At 42.5% G+C, this 20,009-nt stretch overlaps 1 protein-coding gene across 8 annotated transcripts in view; it reads left to right on the top strand.

Annotated features, from left to right (window-relative positions):
• Positions 1-19,602, top strand: part of TARS3 (threonyl-tRNA synthetase 3) — a 50,763-nt gene extending 31,161 nt beyond the window's left edge. Inside the window, exons 13-19 of one of the 8 annotated variants that reach the window (XM_059912286.1) lie at positions 5,425-5,562; positions 7,770-7,847; positions 7,932-8,032; positions 14,623-14,727; positions 16,935-17,007; positions 17,637-17,751; positions 19,078-19,602. In XM_059912286.1, coding sequence (XP_059768269.1) covers positions 5,425-5,562; positions 7,770-7,847; positions 7,932-8,032; positions 14,623-14,727; positions 16,935-17,007; positions 17,637-17,751; positions 19,078-19,226 — 759 coding nt within the window. In that variant the 3' untranslated portion in view covers positions 19,227-19,602. Of the gene's footprint in view, positions 1-5,424; positions 5,563-7,769; positions 7,848-7,931; positions 8,033-11,092; positions 11,273-12,887; positions 13,103-14,048; positions 14,436-14,622; positions 14,728-16,934; positions 17,008-17,636; positions 17,752-19,077 lie in introns of those variants that run through there. The other 7 variants (XR_009500707.1, XR_009500706.1, XR_009500705.1 and 4 more) reach the window with 7 other exon arrangements.
• Positions 19,603-20,009: the final 407 nt, after the last annotated feature.

Raw genomic sequence — 20,009 nt, 5'->3', positions numbered from 1 at the left:
TTGTGTGCGTATATATATATGTATACACACCACATCTTCTTTATCCATTCATCTGTCCATGGACACTTAGGTTGCTTACATGCCTTGGCTGTTGTAAATAGTGCTGCTGTGAACATTGGGGTGCATGTATCTTTTTGAATTAGAGTTTTCATCTTTTCTGGATATTTGTCCAGGAGTGGGATTGCTGAATCATATGGCAACTCTATTTTTAGCTTTTTAAGCTAAATTTTTATGTTCTCCATAGTGACTGCACCAGTTTACATTCCTGCCAATGGTGTAGGAGGGTTCCATTTTCTCCACACCCTCTCTAGCACTTATTATTTTGTTGACTTCTTGATGATGGCCATTCTGACCAGTGTGAGGTGATACCTCATTGTAGTTTTGATTTGCACTTCTCTAATAATTAGTGATGTTGAGCATCTTTTCATGTGCCTGCTGGCCATCTGTATGTCTTCTTTGGAGAAATGTCTATTTAGGTCTTCTGCCATTTTTTGATTGGGTTGTTTGTTTTTCTTGACATGAAATTTATTATTATTTTTTTTCCAAGTATTTGGAAGGTGAATCATACACTACTAAATAACCCATGTGTCAAATAAGAAATCAAAGGGAGGGCTTTCCTGGTGGTGCAGTGGTTAAGAATCCACCTTCCAGTGCAGTGGACAAGGGTTCGAGCCCTGGTCTGGGAAGATCCCACATGCCACGGAGCAGCTAAGCCCGTGCACCACAACTACTGAGCCTGCGCTCTAGAGCCCATGAGCCACAACTACTGAGCCCGCGTGCCTAGAGCCCATGTTCCACAACAAGAGAAGCCACCACAATGAGAAGCCCGCACACCACAATGAAGAGTAGCCCCCACTCACAGCAACCAGAGAAAACCCGTGCACAGCAATGAAGACCCAATGCAGCCAAAAATAAATAAATACATAAATAAATAAATTTAAAAAAAAAAAGAAATCAAAGGGAAATTAGAAAATATTGTCCAGTTAACCCTTGAACAACACAACAATATCAATAAAAACCAAAGGCTGGTTCTCCTAGAAGATCAATAAGATTCATAAACCTTTAGTTTTGTTGGAGAAAAAAGAGAAGATACTAATTAAAAACATTAGGACTGGGGACTTCCCTGGTGGTCCAGTGGTTAGGATTCTGCACTCTCACTGCATGGGCCCAGGTTTGATCCCTGGTCGGGGAACTAAGATCCCACAAGCTGCATGGCGCAGCCAAAAAAAAAGGAAAGAAAAAGAAAAAAAAATATTAGGACTGAGAGAAGTGACATTACTACATATCCTATAGATATTAAAAGGGTAATAAGGCAGTATTATGAACAAGCTTATGCCAGTAAATTTGACAAATTAGATGAAATGGACAAATTCTTTGAAAAACACAAACTACCAAACTTTACTCAAGGAGAAATAGATAATCTGAGTAGCCCTGTGTTTATTAAAGAAATTGAATTGGTAGTTAACAACATTTCCACAAAGAAAACTCCAGGCCCAGAAGGAATCACTAGTGAATTCTACCAAACACTTAAAGAAGAAATCATACCAATTCTACTCATCCCTGCCAGGCATTAACAGGGATCTCCCCACACCCACCCCATAATGTCAGTGGAGACTAAGTGGGAGCCTGGACTTCCACCCTCACCTGGCAGTCACAAGGTGCCTCTTCCACTTCCTGCTTGAGTGGAGAGACAAAACTTCTACTACCACTCCACAGTAATGAGGCCGTGCACCCTGGGGGTTGCTAAAGGCCACGTGAGGAGCAGTACCAAGATACCCCTGCCTCTCCCAGCTGAGGTGTTATCAGAGGAAACCTACTAAGGTGCAGAACTCCTACTCACCCAGCAGTAATGAGGAGCCTCTGCCTCCCTTGCGGTCCCCAGTGGGAAACCCAGACATCTGCTCCTGCTTTGCAATAACCAGGCAGTACTGCTCCCTCCCTGTTGGAGCAGAGTCAGTGGAAGCCAGCTAAAATGAAGAGTTTAAATAAAATCCAAAGTCTTATAATATCCAAAATATCTAGATTTCAGAAATCAAAAATCAATCATCATGTCAAGAACAAGGAAAATCTCAACTTGAATGACAAAGGGCAGTGTAGGAGCACTGATGTGGACATGGCAGGGATATTAGAATTATCTAATGAGAATCTTAAAGAAGCCATCATAAAAATGCTTTAATAAGCAATTACAAGCACATTTGGAACAAATGAAAAAATAGACAGTCTCAGGAAAGAAATAGAATATATAAAGAAGAACCAAATGGAAATTTTAGAACTGAAAAATGTAATAACCGAAGTATTCAGTGGATGGATTCCTGAGCAGAATGGAGGAGGCAGAGAAAAGAATCAGTGAACTTGAAGACACCAGGAGAAATGACACCATGTGAAAAACAGACAGAAAAGAGACGGAAAGAAAAATGAACAGAACCTCAGAGACGAGTGGGACTATAACAGAATGCCTAATATTTATGTCACCAGAGTTCTGGAATAGTTCTGAAAATAGTTCTGGAAATGTAGGGTGGAGGTGAAAAAGTACTCAAAGAGGTAATGGCTGAAAACTGGCCAAATTTGGCAAGAAACATAAGCTTACAGATTCAAGTAGCTGAGAAAGTCCACACAGGATAAACCCAAAGAAATTCACACCAAGACACATCATAGCCAAACTTCTGAAAGCTAAAGAAAAAGAAAAAAATTTGAAAACAGTGAGAAAGAAATGATACCTTACCATTAAGGAAAAAAACAAAAAAACAAAAAAAAAACAACAAACAGATTTCTTATCAAAAACAAAACAAAACAGAGGCCAGAAGGAAGTGGCACAGCATTTTCCAAATGCTGAAATAACTGTTAACCCAAAATTCTATACCCAGAAAAAATGTCTTTATGGAATGAAGGTGAAATCAAGACATTAGACCTACCTTAGAAGAATGGCTATAGGAATTTCTCTGAAGAGAAAGGAAATGATAAAAGGAAGAGTCTTGGAACATTAAGAAGGAAGAAAGAACAACTGTAAAAGTAAAACATGGTTAAATACAATAAATATTCCTTTTCCTTTTCCTTTTTCTCTTGAGTTTTCTGAGTTGTGTTTGACGGTTGAAGCAAAAATTATATCACCACTGGGGAAACCTGAGTAAATGGTACCACGGTCTTATTTCTTACAAATGCATGTGAATCTCAAAAAGTTAAACTTTTAAAAATGGGCAAAAAGATTTGACCATTCAAATGGTCAAAGAATATATACAGAAGAAGATACATATCTAAGGAGATGGCAGATGGCAAAGAAGGACATGAATGATGACAGATGACAGATGGCAAAGAAGGACATGAATAAGGGGTGCAAGATGATCAGTCACTAAGGAGATGAAGACTGAAACCGTAAGGAGCTGCCTCTACACCAGCTAGAATGGTTAAAACGTAAAAGGCTTACTCTGACACGTGTTGGGAGTGTGGAGGGGATGGACTTCTCACGCACTGGTTGTGGAAATGGAAGACAGCACAGTCACTTTGGAAATCAGTTTGGCAGTTTCTTAAAAAGTGAAGCAGAGACTTCCCTGGTGGTGCAGTGGTTAAGACTCCACCCTCCCAAAGCAGGGGGCACGGGTTCTATCCCTGGTCAGGGAACTATATCCCACATGCATGCCGCAACTAAAGATCCCACACACCCCAATGAAGATCACACGTGTGGCAACAAAGATCCTGTGTGCCGCAACTAAGACCCAGCACAGCCAAATAAGTAAATAAATAATTTTTTTCTTTAAAGTAAAGCACACACCTACCATATGTCCCAGCCATCTTACTCCTTTTCCTTTTCCAAGAGAAAAAGAAAGCACATGTCCATACAAAGACTTGTCCACACGTGTTCATAGCAACTTTATTTGAAATAGCCAAAATATAGAAACAGCCCAATGACAGGTGAGCATGTAAAGGAACAGTGATATATCCATACAGTGGAAAACCACTCAGCAAGAAAAAAGAATGATCTATTGATGCACACAACAGTATGAATGAATCTTGAAATAATTCTACATAGTGTAAAAAGCCAGACAGAAAAAAGAGCAAGGGCTGCATGATTCCACTGATGAAAATTCCAAAACCTAATCCCTGGTGACACGCAGATCCTTACTTGTCCCCTCTCTCTACGTCTCTGTTTTTGCTGCCCCATCTCGTCCGCACTTAGATGTGCTTGTCTTTCTCCCTGGTAAGGATGCTGTCTCTCAGCCTCACAGCCCTGGCCCTGCTCTTCTCACCCTGCGCTCTCTGGCTTCAGTGCCTCTCCTACCTCCGCTGCGTCTCAGCTGTCCCCCCTGAGCTCCAAGCCCTCCAGGGGCTGGGGGACGTGTCTGCTTGGCCATCACAAACACCCTTGCATTGGCCAGGCCCAGGTTGGCCCCTCTTCTGCCTTTCACACCACGTCCTCCTCCTCTCAGCGATGCACCAGCACCCTCTCCATGGCCCAGGCCAGGAACCCAGGTGTCCTTTGGTTTTCACTTCTCATGTCCAGTTTATCACAAGCCCTATTGATCACCCTTCTTAAATATATTATTCTTGAATAAGTTCATTCATTCCTGAATTCCCAGCATCCAGCACAGTGCTGACAATATAGGCAATTACTATCTGTTAGCGAGCGAAAGGACAGGTATCCTGCAAACGCATCTGATTCCCTGCATTCCAGCCGCTTCTGTTTCAAGCTGAGATCCTCTTGCTCCTGAAGGTTCCCAACAGCCTCCTAATGGGCTGCTCTTCTCGTCTTGCCAGTCTTTTTCCCGTACTTCAGACAATCACATTGAACTGTGTTAGTCCACTGCTGAAACCTCCACTGGTTCTCCATTGCTCTCAGGCTAAAAAGTGCAGACATTACCCTGGCTTTGAAAGCACTGCATTTTCTCTGGCCCCGGCCTGCCTCTATCCTGACTGTCTGCCATGCTCCCTCTGTGCCGTCTGTCCCGTCACGTGCAGCTTCCCGCGGCTGTCCTGCCCTGGCCCACTCCTCCACTCCTGTGGAGTGTGTGGCCCACTCCTCCATCCATCCTCTCCTCCTGAGGAAACATCCTCAGTGTTTCCTCTGCTCCGGGAGCTCCTGCCCTGCCTCCGTGGAGAACGCTTAACCTCTCCTCTGGCTGCAGCTTGGCCATCACTTCCTCTGGACAGCCGCCCTTCCTCCTGTGTGGCATTGTGCACGGAGAGGTACCCTCGCCTGGGTCTTCGCCCAGCCCTGCGCTGGACCATGGGGGCCTCCAGCAGCCTGTGTGCATTGGCACCTGGCGGGCGTCCCGTGAATATTCGAGTAAGGAAAAGACAACAACCCGAACAGTGCCATTGACTATAGTAAAAGCACGCTTTATTTCTATCTGACAAGAAGAATGTTTTTTAATGCCATAAATAGGTTTAAATTTGGTGTTATTTAAGGTTTTTCATTTGCTCTAATTTCAGATTGAAGAAGAAATAAAAGGGTGTTTGCAGTTTTTGCAGTCCGTTTACTCAACATTTGGCTTCTCCTTTCAATTAAATTTGTCAACAAGACCTGAAAACTTTCTAGGGGAGGTTGAGATATGGGATGAAGCTGAAAAGGTACGGAGAAACAAAGTGTTACCCTTCATTTTTGTGAATATGGAAAATACCTTGCATGAGGATGCGATGCTTTGCAATGGAAATTTAAAATTGGAAGTTCTGGGATAAATGTGCCCATTGTAGAATGTTGTTAATCCAGTTTTCTTCAAAACAATGATAAGAGCAGTACCTTACATTTGCTTCACACTTTAGTTTATATCAGGTTTTCATTTATACTCTTTTCAGTGCTGGTCACTAATAACCAATTTCATAAGTTTTTAAAGAAATTCTCTGGCTCCTTCTTCAGCAGCTCTGGTTTGGCCTCTGCCACTGGAACTGACGTAGGTCCATCAGCTCCTTGGAGCTGGATTAACCTCAAACCTCTCTTGGGGGCTTCCCTGGTGGCGCAGTGGTTAAGAACCTGCCTGCCAATGCAGGGGACACGGGTTCGAGCCCTGGTCCGGGAAGATCCCACGTGGCGCGGAGCAACTAAGCCCGTGTGCCACAACTACTGAGCCTGCGCTCTAGAGCCCCCATGAGCCACAACTACTGAGCCCACGTGCCGCAACTACTGAAGCCTGTGCTCTAGAGCCCTCATGAGCCACAACTACTGAAGCCCACGCACCTAGAGCCCATGCTCCGCAACAAGAGAAGCCACCGCAATTAGAAGCCCGTGCACGCAACAAAGAGTAGCCCCCACTCGCCGCAACTAGAGAAAGCCCGCGCATAGCAACAGAGACCCAATGAAACCAAAAATAAATAATAAATTAATTAATTTAAAAAAAAAAACCTCTCTTGGGTTCCACTTTCCCAGAGTTGCAGTGAGTCATTAGATCCCTAAGAATATTCCAGCCCCTCCCACATAAGCACAAGCAAACTGATGTGTCCGAAGCCCAGCACGTCCCACAGTCTAGACGCTAGTGGTCTTGGGAGCCAGAGACCTGGCATGCTTGGGGCAGGACAGACAGCAGGGAGAAGAGGTGCCGGGCAGTGTCCCCAGGCCAGGCCTGGGAGTGGCGGTTCCAGCTCTGCCCAGACGTCCCCTCTTCCCAGACCTTGTGTCAACCCAAAGCTTTCTTGGCCTCGGCCCCTCCCATCAGGCCTTCCTATCCTGGTGTCCCCAGGGAGAGGACAGAGCAGTGGAGGCAGTGACCTCTGCTGTATGCTCTTCCCCCAAACCTGGCCTTTCTTTCACTTTTAATTCCCTGGGAGCCCCTACTATCGCTGTTACCTGCTGTAGCAGGCCCTTGTTTTGTCTGAGAACATGGGTCACAGTCTCTTCTCCCTTCAGGAACAAAGTCGGGGGAGGGCAGCTCCAGCTTGTGAAGTTCATCTGTGAAGGTGGCCTTCCCAGCCCTGAGCACAAGGGAAGCCTCTTCAGGAGGGTTGAGTCCCTGAGGGACCCCCTGGGGTCTGGCCAGGAGCAGCTCCTGACCTGCTCTGACTGAGGCCCTGGAGGAGGCTTTCTGGGTGACGCTGGCCTGGCCCAAGACACCACCACTGCTTTCCTTCCCTGTCAGGCACTTCATTCCCAAATGTCTCCCCCCTCACGGCTCCAGTGTGCTGGGGCGATGACGGGAGTCTGGCTGCTGTTGTGACAGTCTTGTGGCCAGGGCCTTAGGGATGCCTGGGTGCTTCCCAGAGAAGCTGTTTTCACAGGGAGTGGCCGGAAGACTCAAAGAGCCCTATCACTAATGCTCGTGTGCACACCCCGTCACCGTCAGTGTGGAGCGGCCTCACTGTGAGCTAACTTGGGTGACTTTACGTGGCTTAGTCTGGAGACCAGAGTGGGCCTCCCGCTTCCACAGCCTCTGTGTCCCAAGGGGCCCTGCCCACCAGCTGCAGGCACAGAGGTGGGGGAGAAGCAAGAGCGAGTGCAAGGCCTGTCCCCCAGTCTTCTGAGCACAGAGTGCACGAGGAGCAAGGCCACATCTTGCTTGCCTATTACGGCGTGGAGGCGCCTCCTGAAAGGAGCTGGAGAGAGTAGGGCAGAGGGGGCCTGCACCCTGGAAGTGCCCAAAGTAGCCCTCTATCACTTACCTGGAATTCAGTGGAACAGTTTAGTAAGTTATCTTTTTTCTCCCCCAATTAAAATGTGTATGTTTCTTGAGAGTAAGCACCATCTTAATTTTCTTTACGTAGTCCTTGCTCAGTAGTTTATTGAATGTGAAAGAGGTTCAATAAGTATATGGTGATTAAGTAATGTTCTCTTCTTATTAAAAAAATAGCAACTACAGAATAGCTTGATGGAATTTGGGAAACCATGGAAGATGAACCCGGGAGATGGAGCATTTTATGGTCCTAAAGTAAGTAGGCCATATGCTTCAAAAAAAGTAAAATTTAAAAGAAAAATAAAACCTGTCTCTAAGCAAACATCATTTAATTTACAGATTGATATAAAAATCAAGGATGCTATTGGCAGATACCATCAGTGTGCTACAATTCAGCTGGACTTCCAACTGCCTGTAAGATTTAATCTTACATATGTTAGGTGAGTGATTGAATGTGATAAATAATGTAGGACTCATATCTTAATTATTGTCATTTGAGCATTAGCAGTACGGAAACAAGCGTCAGTGAATGTCTGTCTGTGTGCAAGATACTCAGTATATATTTGTTTACCTGCTTGTAATCTAGTTGGAGGTCAGCTTTAGTTTTCTGGTTAGAGCTATGAACAAAGGACGTGGAAACATGACCCAAACAGAGAAATCTCCCTGAGGCAGAGGGAGAGACTTCAAAAATGGCTGACCCTGGGTCTGTGTCTTAAGGATGATATTTACCAGGGAAAGCAGAGGAAAAAAGGCAGTTTCATCACTGCAAACCAACAACTTCTTTAAAAAATTTTTTCGTAACTCACAGTAAAGTTGACTTTGTGTGTATATGTGTGTGTGTGTACAGTTCTGTAAGTTTTAACATCGTATAGAGTGGTGTGCCCACCACCACGATTGTGATTCCATCAGGCAAGCAAATCCCTGTGCTGTTCCTTTACAGTCACACTCTCCTCCCACCGCAGCCCTGGGCAGCCACTGACCTCCTCTCCATCACTTTCCCAGAATTCCACACAAGTGGGATCATACTGTATATCACCTTTTGAGGGTGGCTCATCCTATCAAGGGTGTGCATGGCATCAATGTGACTTGTCAGCAGTGATGTAACCTCCATCACTTGGTTAAAATAAAGTTTGCCAGATTTCCCCACTGCAGAGTTATTGTTATTCCCTTTCCATAATCTGTTTTTTGGAATTGAGATTTTCCTGGTGATGAATATGCTGAGTAGTTTTGAATTGCATCCCAGACATTGTTAATATTATATTGTGAGATGCTGGGTCTTGTTTAAATCCTAAAGGGATTGTTGACTTTTTAGCAGTCATTCTGCCTGGGCAGGTTCAGGCTGTAATTTCTAACCCGCCTTCTGTGGTTCCAACGTCAGCTCAGTTTTCTGAGCCTATACAGTCGGCCCTCTGTATCCGTATCTGTATCCATATCCGTTAAGCCCATGGATATGGAGGGCCGACTGGGCTCACTGTACCAGCCATTGTATATAAGGGATATGAGCATCTGTGGATCTTGGCCTCAGCGAGGCCTCCTGTCCTGTGTGCACCACCCAGGGGCCAAGTCCCACAGTGCAATTCTCAAGCCTTTTATGTGCTGTTAGGGTCGGATCCAAGCATGTGCAATGAGAGGTGAGGCCAGCCGAGCTCATACACCCCTTTATGGGGCAGCTCTTCTGCGCCCCCTGCTCTCTGTATTTCCCGGACACTTTTTGGTTCCCTGAAGTCCCTTTCTGTAGTCCTGTGGCCAGAACGCTGGGCTTTAGCTTCCCTGCTCTGCATGCTGTTTCCAGGGCTATCTGTGTCAGAGGCCAGGCATCAGGAGGCCAGCCAGAGAGAGAGAGATCACAGGGATTCACGTACGCTTGGGATCACAGCTGTTCTGGTCGGAGAGAAGGATCCCCTTCCTTGGAGTTTTAGGTGCCTGTTTAGTCTCTGTGCCACTGTGGGAATGCTGGGGGCTGGAGGAAGAGAGGAGAAAAAAGAAACAGAAGAAAACTCCAGGACGTCCCCCACCCCCACTTTTTCTGAAACTTAGCAGTTATTTTCTGGCTCTTGGCCAGAAAGTGAGGATTTCTCTTGAAGCTTTTCCTGTCTGCACCTGGTATGTATTCTTGCGTGTGGGCTGTCTTTGAGTCCAGGCCACACAAACTGGAAGACAAAATGACAAAAAACTAAGTGCAGTTTGGTGGCACTTCAGATTCTGGCCTTCTTCGGCAATCCCCCGGCACCAGTCACTCCTCCCAGCCCTCGGGTGGCTGTTCTACATGTTCTCTCCAGTGTCCACGTCTGCGTTCAGCAAGAGAGTCAGGTGTGGCATGCTTACTTCATTCTGCCTGGAACCAGCTTCTTTTTAAAGACCATTCCACTGACTTGAATTAGACAAAAATCACAACATCATTTCTTTAAACTCTCCTCACCATGTCCAGTTTTAGATGTGGTGTTAATTAGATAATGTGTTGAGATCTCTTTCACTCAAGATTATTAATTTAAAAAGGAAAAATTATTGGCATATTTTAAGTCTAATAATTTTTAATAGAATATTTTCCTAATAAGATTCTTATAATAAATGAACAACCACCAATTTCCCAGAGTGTAGGATTTTATGCAGTGATCTCAATGTATGTTCAACCAACAAAAATTTTATTTTGGATTCTCCAACTTGTGTTTTGATTAATGGTTATAGAGCTACACTCAGAGTTACATCCTGTGAGAAGGTAAAGAGCTGAAGAATAGTTGAAGTGTTCATACAGGGAGTTACATCAGGACATGAGAATAATAAAAATTCTCAAAGGTTAAAGGGGAAAGCACGGAACTTTCAAGAATAAATTCAGGCCTTTTGGAAAAGATGGTGTCTTAAGTTCATATTTGCAAAATCATCTTTCCCCAGTAACCTACCAAAATGAACAAAAAGAATTAGGGGTAGGGGGACTTTATGCCAAAATAACCCAACTAGTGCAACAAAATTTGAACATTACTAGCCATCCAAGGGGTATGTGGAGGAGCAGTAGATCAGGCAAGCCATCCACCCACCCATCCAACCACCCATCCATCCATCCACCCACCCAGCGACCCATCCACCCACCCACCCACCCATCCACCCATCTACCCATCCATCCATCCATCCATCCATCCATCCATCCATCCATCCATCCATCATCCTAGGTGTTGTGTGGACAGTGGGGACTGGAAAGCAGAAGTGGAAGCAGTGGTCTGTAGGCCAGCTAAGAGATGATGACAGAACATGGTGGCAGTGATACATAGAGATGAGAAAAGTGGAGGTATTTGGGGTATATTTTGGAGGTAGAACCAATGCGATCTGTTTGTGGCTTAGATATGAGGGGAGAAGAGGGAGGAGCAGCGAGGTCATCACCTTGATCAAGTAAGTTTTGTGTTTTTTTTTTTTTTTTTTTTTCAAGTAAGTTTTTTACCCAAGAAAGCAGGGGTGGTTTGGGACTTCCCTGGCGGTCCAGTGCTTAAGACTCCACACTCCCAATGCAGGGGGCCTGGGTTTGGATCCCTGGTCAGGGAACTAGATCCCGCGTGACACAACTAAGAGCCCGCATGCCGCAACTAAAGATCCCCGTGTGCCGCAACTAAAGATTCCACATGCCGCCAGGAAGATCCCGCACACAGCAACCGCAGCTAAGACCCAGGTGCAGCCAAATAAATAAATATTAAAAAAAAAAAGAAAGCAGGGGTGGTTTAACATTACGAAGCGTATTGTCACCCATTACCTTCAACAGCACTGAAAGGCATTGGATAAAGTGTAACATTCATTCCTGTGAGAGGAACAGAAATAAAGTTTCCTGTAATGGTAAGGAGTATTTATTAGAAAACAACAATAACATCTCGACTTAGTTGAGAAGATGGTGACTAGCCTGTTTGTACTCTTACTCACAATTGTTCTGGGATATGTAGACATATTGAAATAAAGAGCCAAATTTTCATTATATGTAGATGCTAAGATGTCTAGAAATCCAATAGAATCAGATGGAGAAAAATTAAAACTGATAATAAAGTAAGGTACCTAGCAATAAGGTCAAAACGCAAACATCAATTTGCTTTCATATATATTAGCGACAACCTGCTAAGAAGTGCAATGGAAAAAAAATTTCAGAAACAGTAACAACAACAATAACAACAAAAACCAACAACAGTAACAACAAAAACCAAGCGAAGGGGCTTCCCCAGTGGTGCAGTGGTTAAGAATCCACCTGCCAATGCAGGGGACACCGGCACGAGCCCTGGTCTGCGAAGATCCCACGTGCAGCGAAGCAACTAATCCTGTGCGCCACAACTACTGAGCCTGTGCTCTAGAGCCTGTGAGCCACAACTACGGGGCCCACGTGCCACAACTACTGAAGCCCACGTGCCTAGAGCCTGTGCTGCACAACAAGAGAAGCCACCACAGGGGTTCCCTGGTGGCGCACTGGTTGAGAGTCTGCCTGCCAATGCAGGGGACACGGGTTCGTGCCCTGGTCTGGGAAGATCCCACATGCCACGGAGCAGCTAGGCCCGTGAGCCGCAACTACTGAGACTGCGCGTCTGGAGCCTGTGCTCCGCAACGGGAGAGGCCGCGACAGTGAGAGGCCCGCGCACCGCGATGAAGAGTGGCCCCTGCTCGCCGCAACTGGAGAAAGCCCTCACACAGAAACGAAGACCCAACACAGCCAAAAATAAATAAATAAATAAAATTAATAAGAGGATTCCCAGCCATTGGTCACTGGGGATGCTTAAAAAAAAAAAAAGAGAAGCCACCACAATGAGAAGCCTGCGCACCTCAATGAAGAGTAGCCCCTGCTCGCCACAGCTAGAGAAAGCTTGTGCGCAGCAATGAAGACTCAACACAGCCAAAAATAAATAAATAAACTAAACTAAAAAAAAAAAAAGCAAAATATCTAGGAATAAACTTAACAAGAAATATAAATATATAATATTTATTTGAAATATATACCATAAAACTTTATCAAAGGCAAAATAAACAGTTGTTTAAATGAAGATTCACACCAGTGTTGGAATGGGAAGAATCAATATTGTGAAGATACTAATTCTCTTCAAATGTATCTCTAAATCTAATGTAATTCCAACTAAATCCATGAGGATTGTTTGGGGGAACTTGTCATTAATTCTAACGTTTACCTGAAAGTATAGATGTGTAAGCATAGTTTAGGTCACTCTTTGCCCTTCTTTAGACCTGATTTTAATTCTTTTAAAATAAATGATGGGACAGAAATTTCTGGTACCCAGGGGCCTGTGAAAGGATCATGCTGCTTCTCTTTCATTCCCTACACAGGCAACATTATGTGACATTCAGGAACATACCATGCTGTTTCCAGTTTGTAGAATGAATTATTTCTTCATATATCTGAGCAGGACTGGACTCAGGCCCCCCAGCCCCACCCCAAAGCTTCTGTAGGATCTGACAGAGGATTTGGCCTGCAGTCAGTCTGCCGTGGCTCTTAGCAGAAATGATTGGCAATGACGATGTCCAATGAAAACTCTTTTGAAGTGAGTTTAATGAATGAGTCTCTGTTTTTATTTGTCTGTTTGCCCTGTATGTATATGTGTTTTAGTAGTAACTAGCTGCTACAACGTTTAGATAAAAATTTATCCTAAGAACTTTGTAAGTATCACATATTATTACATTTGTTGCAATAATGTGAAATTTATCTTTCTGGGAAAAGTATGCACAGATCTTGGAGTGCCTTACTTTATTACAATTAACAGTTGTAATTTGCTTTTTACATCTTTTTCTGAAAGGGAGGGGAGAATTCTCAAATGTAAGGAGAATGTCATGAAGGTTTCAGGTCTGTAAACGGAATTTGACCAGTGGACTTCTGGAACAAGTATCAGGAACATTTTGAAATATATCAGTAGTATGGGGGCATAGTGTTTACAATATGGCAGTGTGTTTACAGTGGATGGTGTCAGGAATGGGTGCATTTGGACCAAACCAGACTGGCTGTGAGTTGACATTTGCTGATGCTGAGAAAGGGTTATGTGGGATTCATTATATATATATATATATTCATTATATATAGTTATATATATAATAGTATATATTCAATAGTTCATTATACTATTCTCTCTACTTTTGTATATGTTTTCAATATTCTCTAATAACTAATAACTTATATTAATTAAACAAGGTTGGTAAATTTTTTGCCAGCCACCGTGGTCATACCATTAACCCAAACTAATAGAATACCAACATATTCTATTAGAGAGTACAGAAACCCATTTTCTTTATTTTTGCAATGTCTTTGATAATTGTTCAATAAATTAGTGGTGAAGTAAGCCATAGTTCAAAATAAAGTTAATTTAAAAAACAATGATTTGTAAGATTGCCTCTCAATATGAGTAAACTGGTAGTTTCGAATAAAGCTGGTAGTTTAGAATAATCAGTAGATTTGTAATAGAGATAGTGATCTAATATTACCTTGCTTTTTCCTAGATGATATATTTTATTTCCCTTTGGTTTGTAAAAGATACCATAGGGCTTCCCTGGTGGCGCAGTGGTTAAGAATCCACCTGCCAATGCAGGGGACACGGGTTCAAGCCCTGGTCTGGGAAGATACCACATGCCGCGGAGCAGCTAAGCCCGTGCGCCACAACTACTGAAGCCTGCACGCCTAGAGCTCATGCTCTGCAACAAGAGAAGCCACCACAATGAGAAGCCCGGGCACCACAACGAAGAGTAGCCCCCGCTCGCTGCAACTAGAGAAAGCCCATGCACAGCAACGAAGACCTAATGCAGCCAAAAATAAATAAATTTTAAAAATAATAAACTATTAGAAAAATAAAAAACATAATGCAAAATCTCTTTAATAAAAGATAAAAGGTACCATAATTTGAAAGAAAAAAACCCTTTATTTCTAATTAATGGCACTTTTATGTTTAAAGATAATTTATGAGTAATCTATTGTTTTACCTAGTTTGGGAAAATACCTTTTAAATATAAGGTAAGAAGATAAAGTTATTTATGAATCTTAAGAGAATAATTAACTGTATAATTTTCATTTTTTTAGTAAGGATGGGGATGATAAGAAGAGCCCTGTGATCATTCATCGAGCCATTTTGGGGTCAGTGGAAAGAATGATAGCCATTCTCTCAGAAAACTATGGAGGAAGATGGTAAGTGATATGGAAAAGAAAAGCTATATGTCTACTGTTCTTAAAAATCATGTCTAAAAGATGAAATTAATATGAAAAAATTGGTGGCTCTTGCCTTATAATTAGCAAGTATCCAAACAGCAAATAAAAATTTTTGTGGCATCTGCCAGACCAGAAAACAAAACAAAGAAAACAAAGGCAACGTGGCATACCACTATCATTTACCTTTTTGGGATCTCAGTAAAATTAGAGTAACCTTTTCACTTGTGTCAAACAAACACCGCAAAGATCTAGCCGCTGGAACATATATGGCCCACACTCTCACGGCACCGTCTCTAGCTGTACTGCCCTCCTTCCTTCCACTGTGCTGTTGACCTCACAGCCCTGTGACCACTGACTTAGGAGGAAACATGTAAGCCTGGTTCACACATGGCCCCAAAGCGAACCGCTGCAGTTTTCCAGCGGGATGGAGGGGGAAGGTGAATGCCCTGAGTGCAGGCTTTTGAGTGGTACGTCTGCTCATCCTCCGTGCCCCGAGGGAAAAGTGGCCAGACGTGTGGGTTACATTTATGCGTGGGATCTGGTTATTGCTTTGGCCACAGGGTCAGAGACTTAAGAGATATACTTAGGTTGGAAACCAGATGACAAGTCGATTTGGTATGTGGATGGTCACTCAGAATAGGCCATGGGGATGGTATTGCCCGAGTCTGTGTCTGTCCCTTAGATTTTATTTGCAATCCTAGAGAAATATACTGAGGTGTCATGGGGGTGTCCAAGCTATTACAGGTACAGACAATCCAAAACTATAGATATGAATATGTGTGTGTGTGAATTAACATGTTTATATTTCTCTCTAGTTGATTCTGTTGTAAATAGTTAACATAGTGAGAGATGGTGGGTCTTGCAAGAGAGCAGTAGAACTAGGGGATCAGGAGATGGTGTGGGCACAACTCCCTGTGGAGACACAGTACCACTCTCCACAGTTTACACAGGAAGCCTTTGGACTTCTACCAAGTTGTGGTGGAAATCTCCCTGAGAAATAAAAATAGAAATGTTTAAAATGTGGCTCTCTTGAGTTGGTGGGGCTGAAGCAGGGGTGAGAACAGAGCTCAAAAAGATACATTTACTTTTCATTTTATAATCTGTATTTCATCATGTATATAATTACATTTGTCACATGTATTATTTTGCTTTTGTAATTTAAGAATAAGTATGTGAAAACATATATGCACAAAGTGCCATCTGGTAATAGTCCCCGTGCATTTCCTTCCACCTTCAAACTAAATATGCTAAAGAAAAAGGCAAACATTTCCCACATCAAACATTGCTTATACCCACCTTTCCATCTTTTAAAAAATTTTCATTTTGAGATAACTGTAGAATCATTTACAGAGGTCCAGCATACCTTTTACCAGTTTTCCCCAATGGTAACATCTTGCAGAACTGTATACAGCATAACTGGGGAGTGACAATCCACCAACCTTATTCAGGTCTTGAATTTGTGCACACGTGTAGATTGGTGTACCCGCCAGTCAAGGTACAGGACAGTTCCATTACTTATAAGGATCCCTCATGCTGCCGTTTATTTTATGGCCACACACCTCCTACCCCATCCCTGTCACCATCCTCCGGCAGCCACTCATCTGGTCTCCATCTTCATAATTTTATAATTTCCAGAATGTTACATAAATGGAATCACAGTGTGCAGCCGTTTGAGACTGACTTTTTTCACTCCTTGGATGAAGTCGCCTTGAGATGCATCCGAGGCATCTCAAGTACCAGTCGTTGGCTCCCTTTCACTGCTGATGGTGTTCTGTAGTGTGATGCATAGTTTGAGCATTCACTCGCTGAAGGGCATTTCGGATATTTCCAGTTTGGGGCTATTATACGTAAAGCTGCTATAAATGTTAGCGTGCAGGTTTTTGTGTGAACATGTTTCCATTTCTCTGGGATAAATACCCAGGAGAGTGGTTGCTGGGTCATATGGTCAGTGATGTTTAGCCCTTTCATCTAGCTGCCAACCTGTTTTCCCTCCCTTTCCAATCAAAATGCCCAGTTTCCCCTTTTGTCTCCTCTATTGCCTTTTAATATAGTTTGCTTTACTTCCACACCCCTCTGCTGAACCTGCTCTCTTGTGAAGTCTTACTTAAAAAGAAAAAAAGAGTCTTTGGTTATTTTTTAATCTTGTAATAAATGGTCATTTTAAAAATACGTATTATATTTTTCAGGCCTTTCTGGCTGTCTCCTCGTCAGGTAATGGTCATCCCTGTGGAGCCAACTTGTGAAAAATATGCACTTCAGGTAAAATTAGAGACATTTAAAGTACATAATCTTGGCATGTGGTCTATGAACGTCATTGACTTGGAATGTTATTCACACCTTAAAATATTGCATAACTAATACATTAATTTACCACCCCATGTTTTCAGTAAATGTTTTCAGTAACACCTGAGTCGTGTCTATGTAGCTGTATCAGAACTATTTTATTTCTTAATGTTTTTGAGAAATTGGTGTTTTAAAACATCTCATAGTTCTTCTTTTCCTCATGGCTGTATTAGGAAGAATACTTAAAATCTGTTGCTATGTAACAAATTAGCCCAAAACTTGGCAGCTTAGAACAACAAGCATTTATTATCTCAGTTTCTGCGAGTCAGAATCTGGGACAGCTTGGCTGGGGACTCTGGCTCGGGTGCCTGGTGAGGCTTCTCAGAGGCTGAGGCAGGGGGAGTGACAGCCCTTTAACCTCATCTCAGAAGTGGGGTGCCATCACTCTCCCTCCACTGTGGTCACACAGACCAACCTGGTACAAGGTGGAGGGGACACACAAGGGTGTGAATACCGGGGGGGTGGGACCCTGGGGGTCATCTTGGAGGCTGGCCACTGCATTACCATACACAATGTATTAATGAAAGTGTCTCATTCTCTTATAGGTATCCACTGAATTTTTTGAAGAAGGATTCATGGCTGATGTTGACTTAGATCATAGTTGTACACTAAATAAGAAAATACAAAATGCACAGCTGGATCAGTATAATTTTATTTTGGGTAATCTAAATTTGCATATATTTTTCCCAAATGCTTGTTTTTTCACTTTAATTCCAAAAAAACCCAAAAAACAAAATAAAGAGTATGGTATAACTGCTTGATTATGACAAATAGCTGTTGAATACTTATACACAAAGAAGAGTCTGTGGTGTTCCTGGCTAGATACTTTGTTATTTACCAGAAAAGAAGAGTTATGAAGTTTCACATGGATCCTGTGGTGTAGTATTACTAGGAAGAATTAATAACTCAAACTGACAGTGGAAAATGATCTTATCAGTAGAATTATACTCCGTATGTTTCAGTCATGTGATAGGACTGAAATAATCTCCTTTACTTTTCTGGTTTATTATAAATCTTTAGGATGAAACTAATGACTAGGAAATGTTCTAAATTTAAGATGATCAAAACAAAAGAATTAAGTGAAAAAATAAAACGTCCTTGAGGAACATGAGTAATTAGATACAGAATCTAAAATTTTGACGTAAAAATGATTCAAAATCAAGGGAAACTTATTTATATGCCTGCAGGCATGATATGGTTATCTCCTATAAGTTGAAAGTTTCTGTAGAAGGCAAAATAAGTATGCACAGGGCTGTCCTATGAGCAGTTTGTCTTCAAAAATGTTTGTAGTAGGTAGTGTGATGCTTCAGTCAGCCTTCTTGTGGTGACAGAAATTTCAAATTAGCTTAGACACGATGGAATGTATTGGAAGGGAGTTAGAGTATCTCGTGCCATGGAAAGTAGAATTAAGTAGCCAAATCATTAGAAAAGTAACTGGAAGGGGAACTCAACCCTTACCAGGACCATTTCTCCCCATTTCTGTTCCCTGTTTTGATCTGCTTCTTTAAGCTTCTCTTGATCTATTTTATCCCCCTTACTTGCTGGCCAGTATGTTCTTTCCAGACAGCAAGAAACATGGCGGCAGAATTCTGCATCATCTCACAGTATGGGCCACTAGCGAGAACAGACCTTTTACATATATACCAGAAAATTCTGTTGGCTGGTTGGGCACGTGTCTGGTGCCCGCCTCTTGATTCATCCAGTGTGCCAGGTGGAGTCAGGGGGTCTTTAGGAGCTCCCTCCTCCCACCTGTACCCCACGACCACCACAGGTGTTCTGGAAAATGGATGATAGGGAGATGGGATTAGAAGTCATTCCTTGTCTCAAGAAATTTACTCTTAGAGGATGACCAAATGGACATTAGATTGATATTTGGTGATTAGTACTAAGAAGAAAACTTAATAAGACACATGCCATATGACTGCTGACTTAATATTTAGTAAATTGTTGATTGAAAATATATTTATTTCCCTTTGTTTTCTACAGTGGTTGGAGAAAAGGAAAAGACAAATAATGCCGTAAATGTTCGAACAAGAGACAACAAAATTCATGGAGAGATTTCAGTAACTTCTGCCATTGATAAATTGAAGAATCTCAAGAAATCACGTACCCTGAATGCTGAGGAAGAATTCTGAAGTCCTTTCCTTGTGCTCACATCTGTGTAACCTTGTTCTGAACCCTGAACATGCATTTTCCTTAGTTACCATTCGTACTTCTTCTGAGAACTTGGGACCCACTGTCCAGTCCACTGATGGGCACAGTGAGAAGTGAGACGGGGAATGAGTGGCTGATATGCACAAAATCTGATTCACTAATGTGTCTGCGGACAATGAGAGGACAAGTGTGGGAAATTTTAAATTTCCCAAATATCTTGAGAGACTTAAATGGGAAAATGTCGTTCATCAAAGAGGGAAATACTAGGAAATGAGCATTATGAGATGTTACTGTTAAGAATTGTGATTTTCAAAAGATAAGTTTCAAATAAAAGTCTGCAAAGCTTTTTGAATATGGGGGGAAATCTTATTTTCTAATAACATTATGTCTCAGGTATTTTTTAACTGAAGTTTTACTAAAGTTCACACTGAAACTTTATTTTTCTTATTTTTGGCCACACCCCACAGCATGTGGAACTTCCTTGACCAGGGATCGAAACCATGCCCCCTGAAGTGGAAATGTGGAGTCTTAACCTCTGGACCACCAGGGAGGTCCTGAAACTTTATTTTCAAAATTGGAATCAATTTGTTTTAACTAACCAACAATCACAAAAGAAGAAACTAGTACTAAATATTGGATTATTAACAAAGGATTCTGAACTCAAAGAAATTCAGTGTTGTGCAATCTTCTGTAGTTTCCACTATAGGATAAGAGTTGCCATTTTAATGCTTCTAAATGACAATTGAACCTTATTTATCTTTAGA

Source organism: Balaenoptera ricei, chromosome 2, assembly GCF_028023285.1.
Source record: "Balaenoptera ricei isolate mBalRic1 chromosome 2, mBalRic1.hap2, whole genome shotgun sequence".
NCBI classification, from domain to species: domain Eukaryota; kingdom Metazoa; phylum Chordata; class Mammalia; order Artiodactyla; family Balaenopteridae; genus Balaenoptera; species Balaenoptera ricei.
The sequence above is the reverse complement of the archived record's forward strand: the minus strand, read 5'-3'. Positions and strand labels throughout refer to the sequence as shown.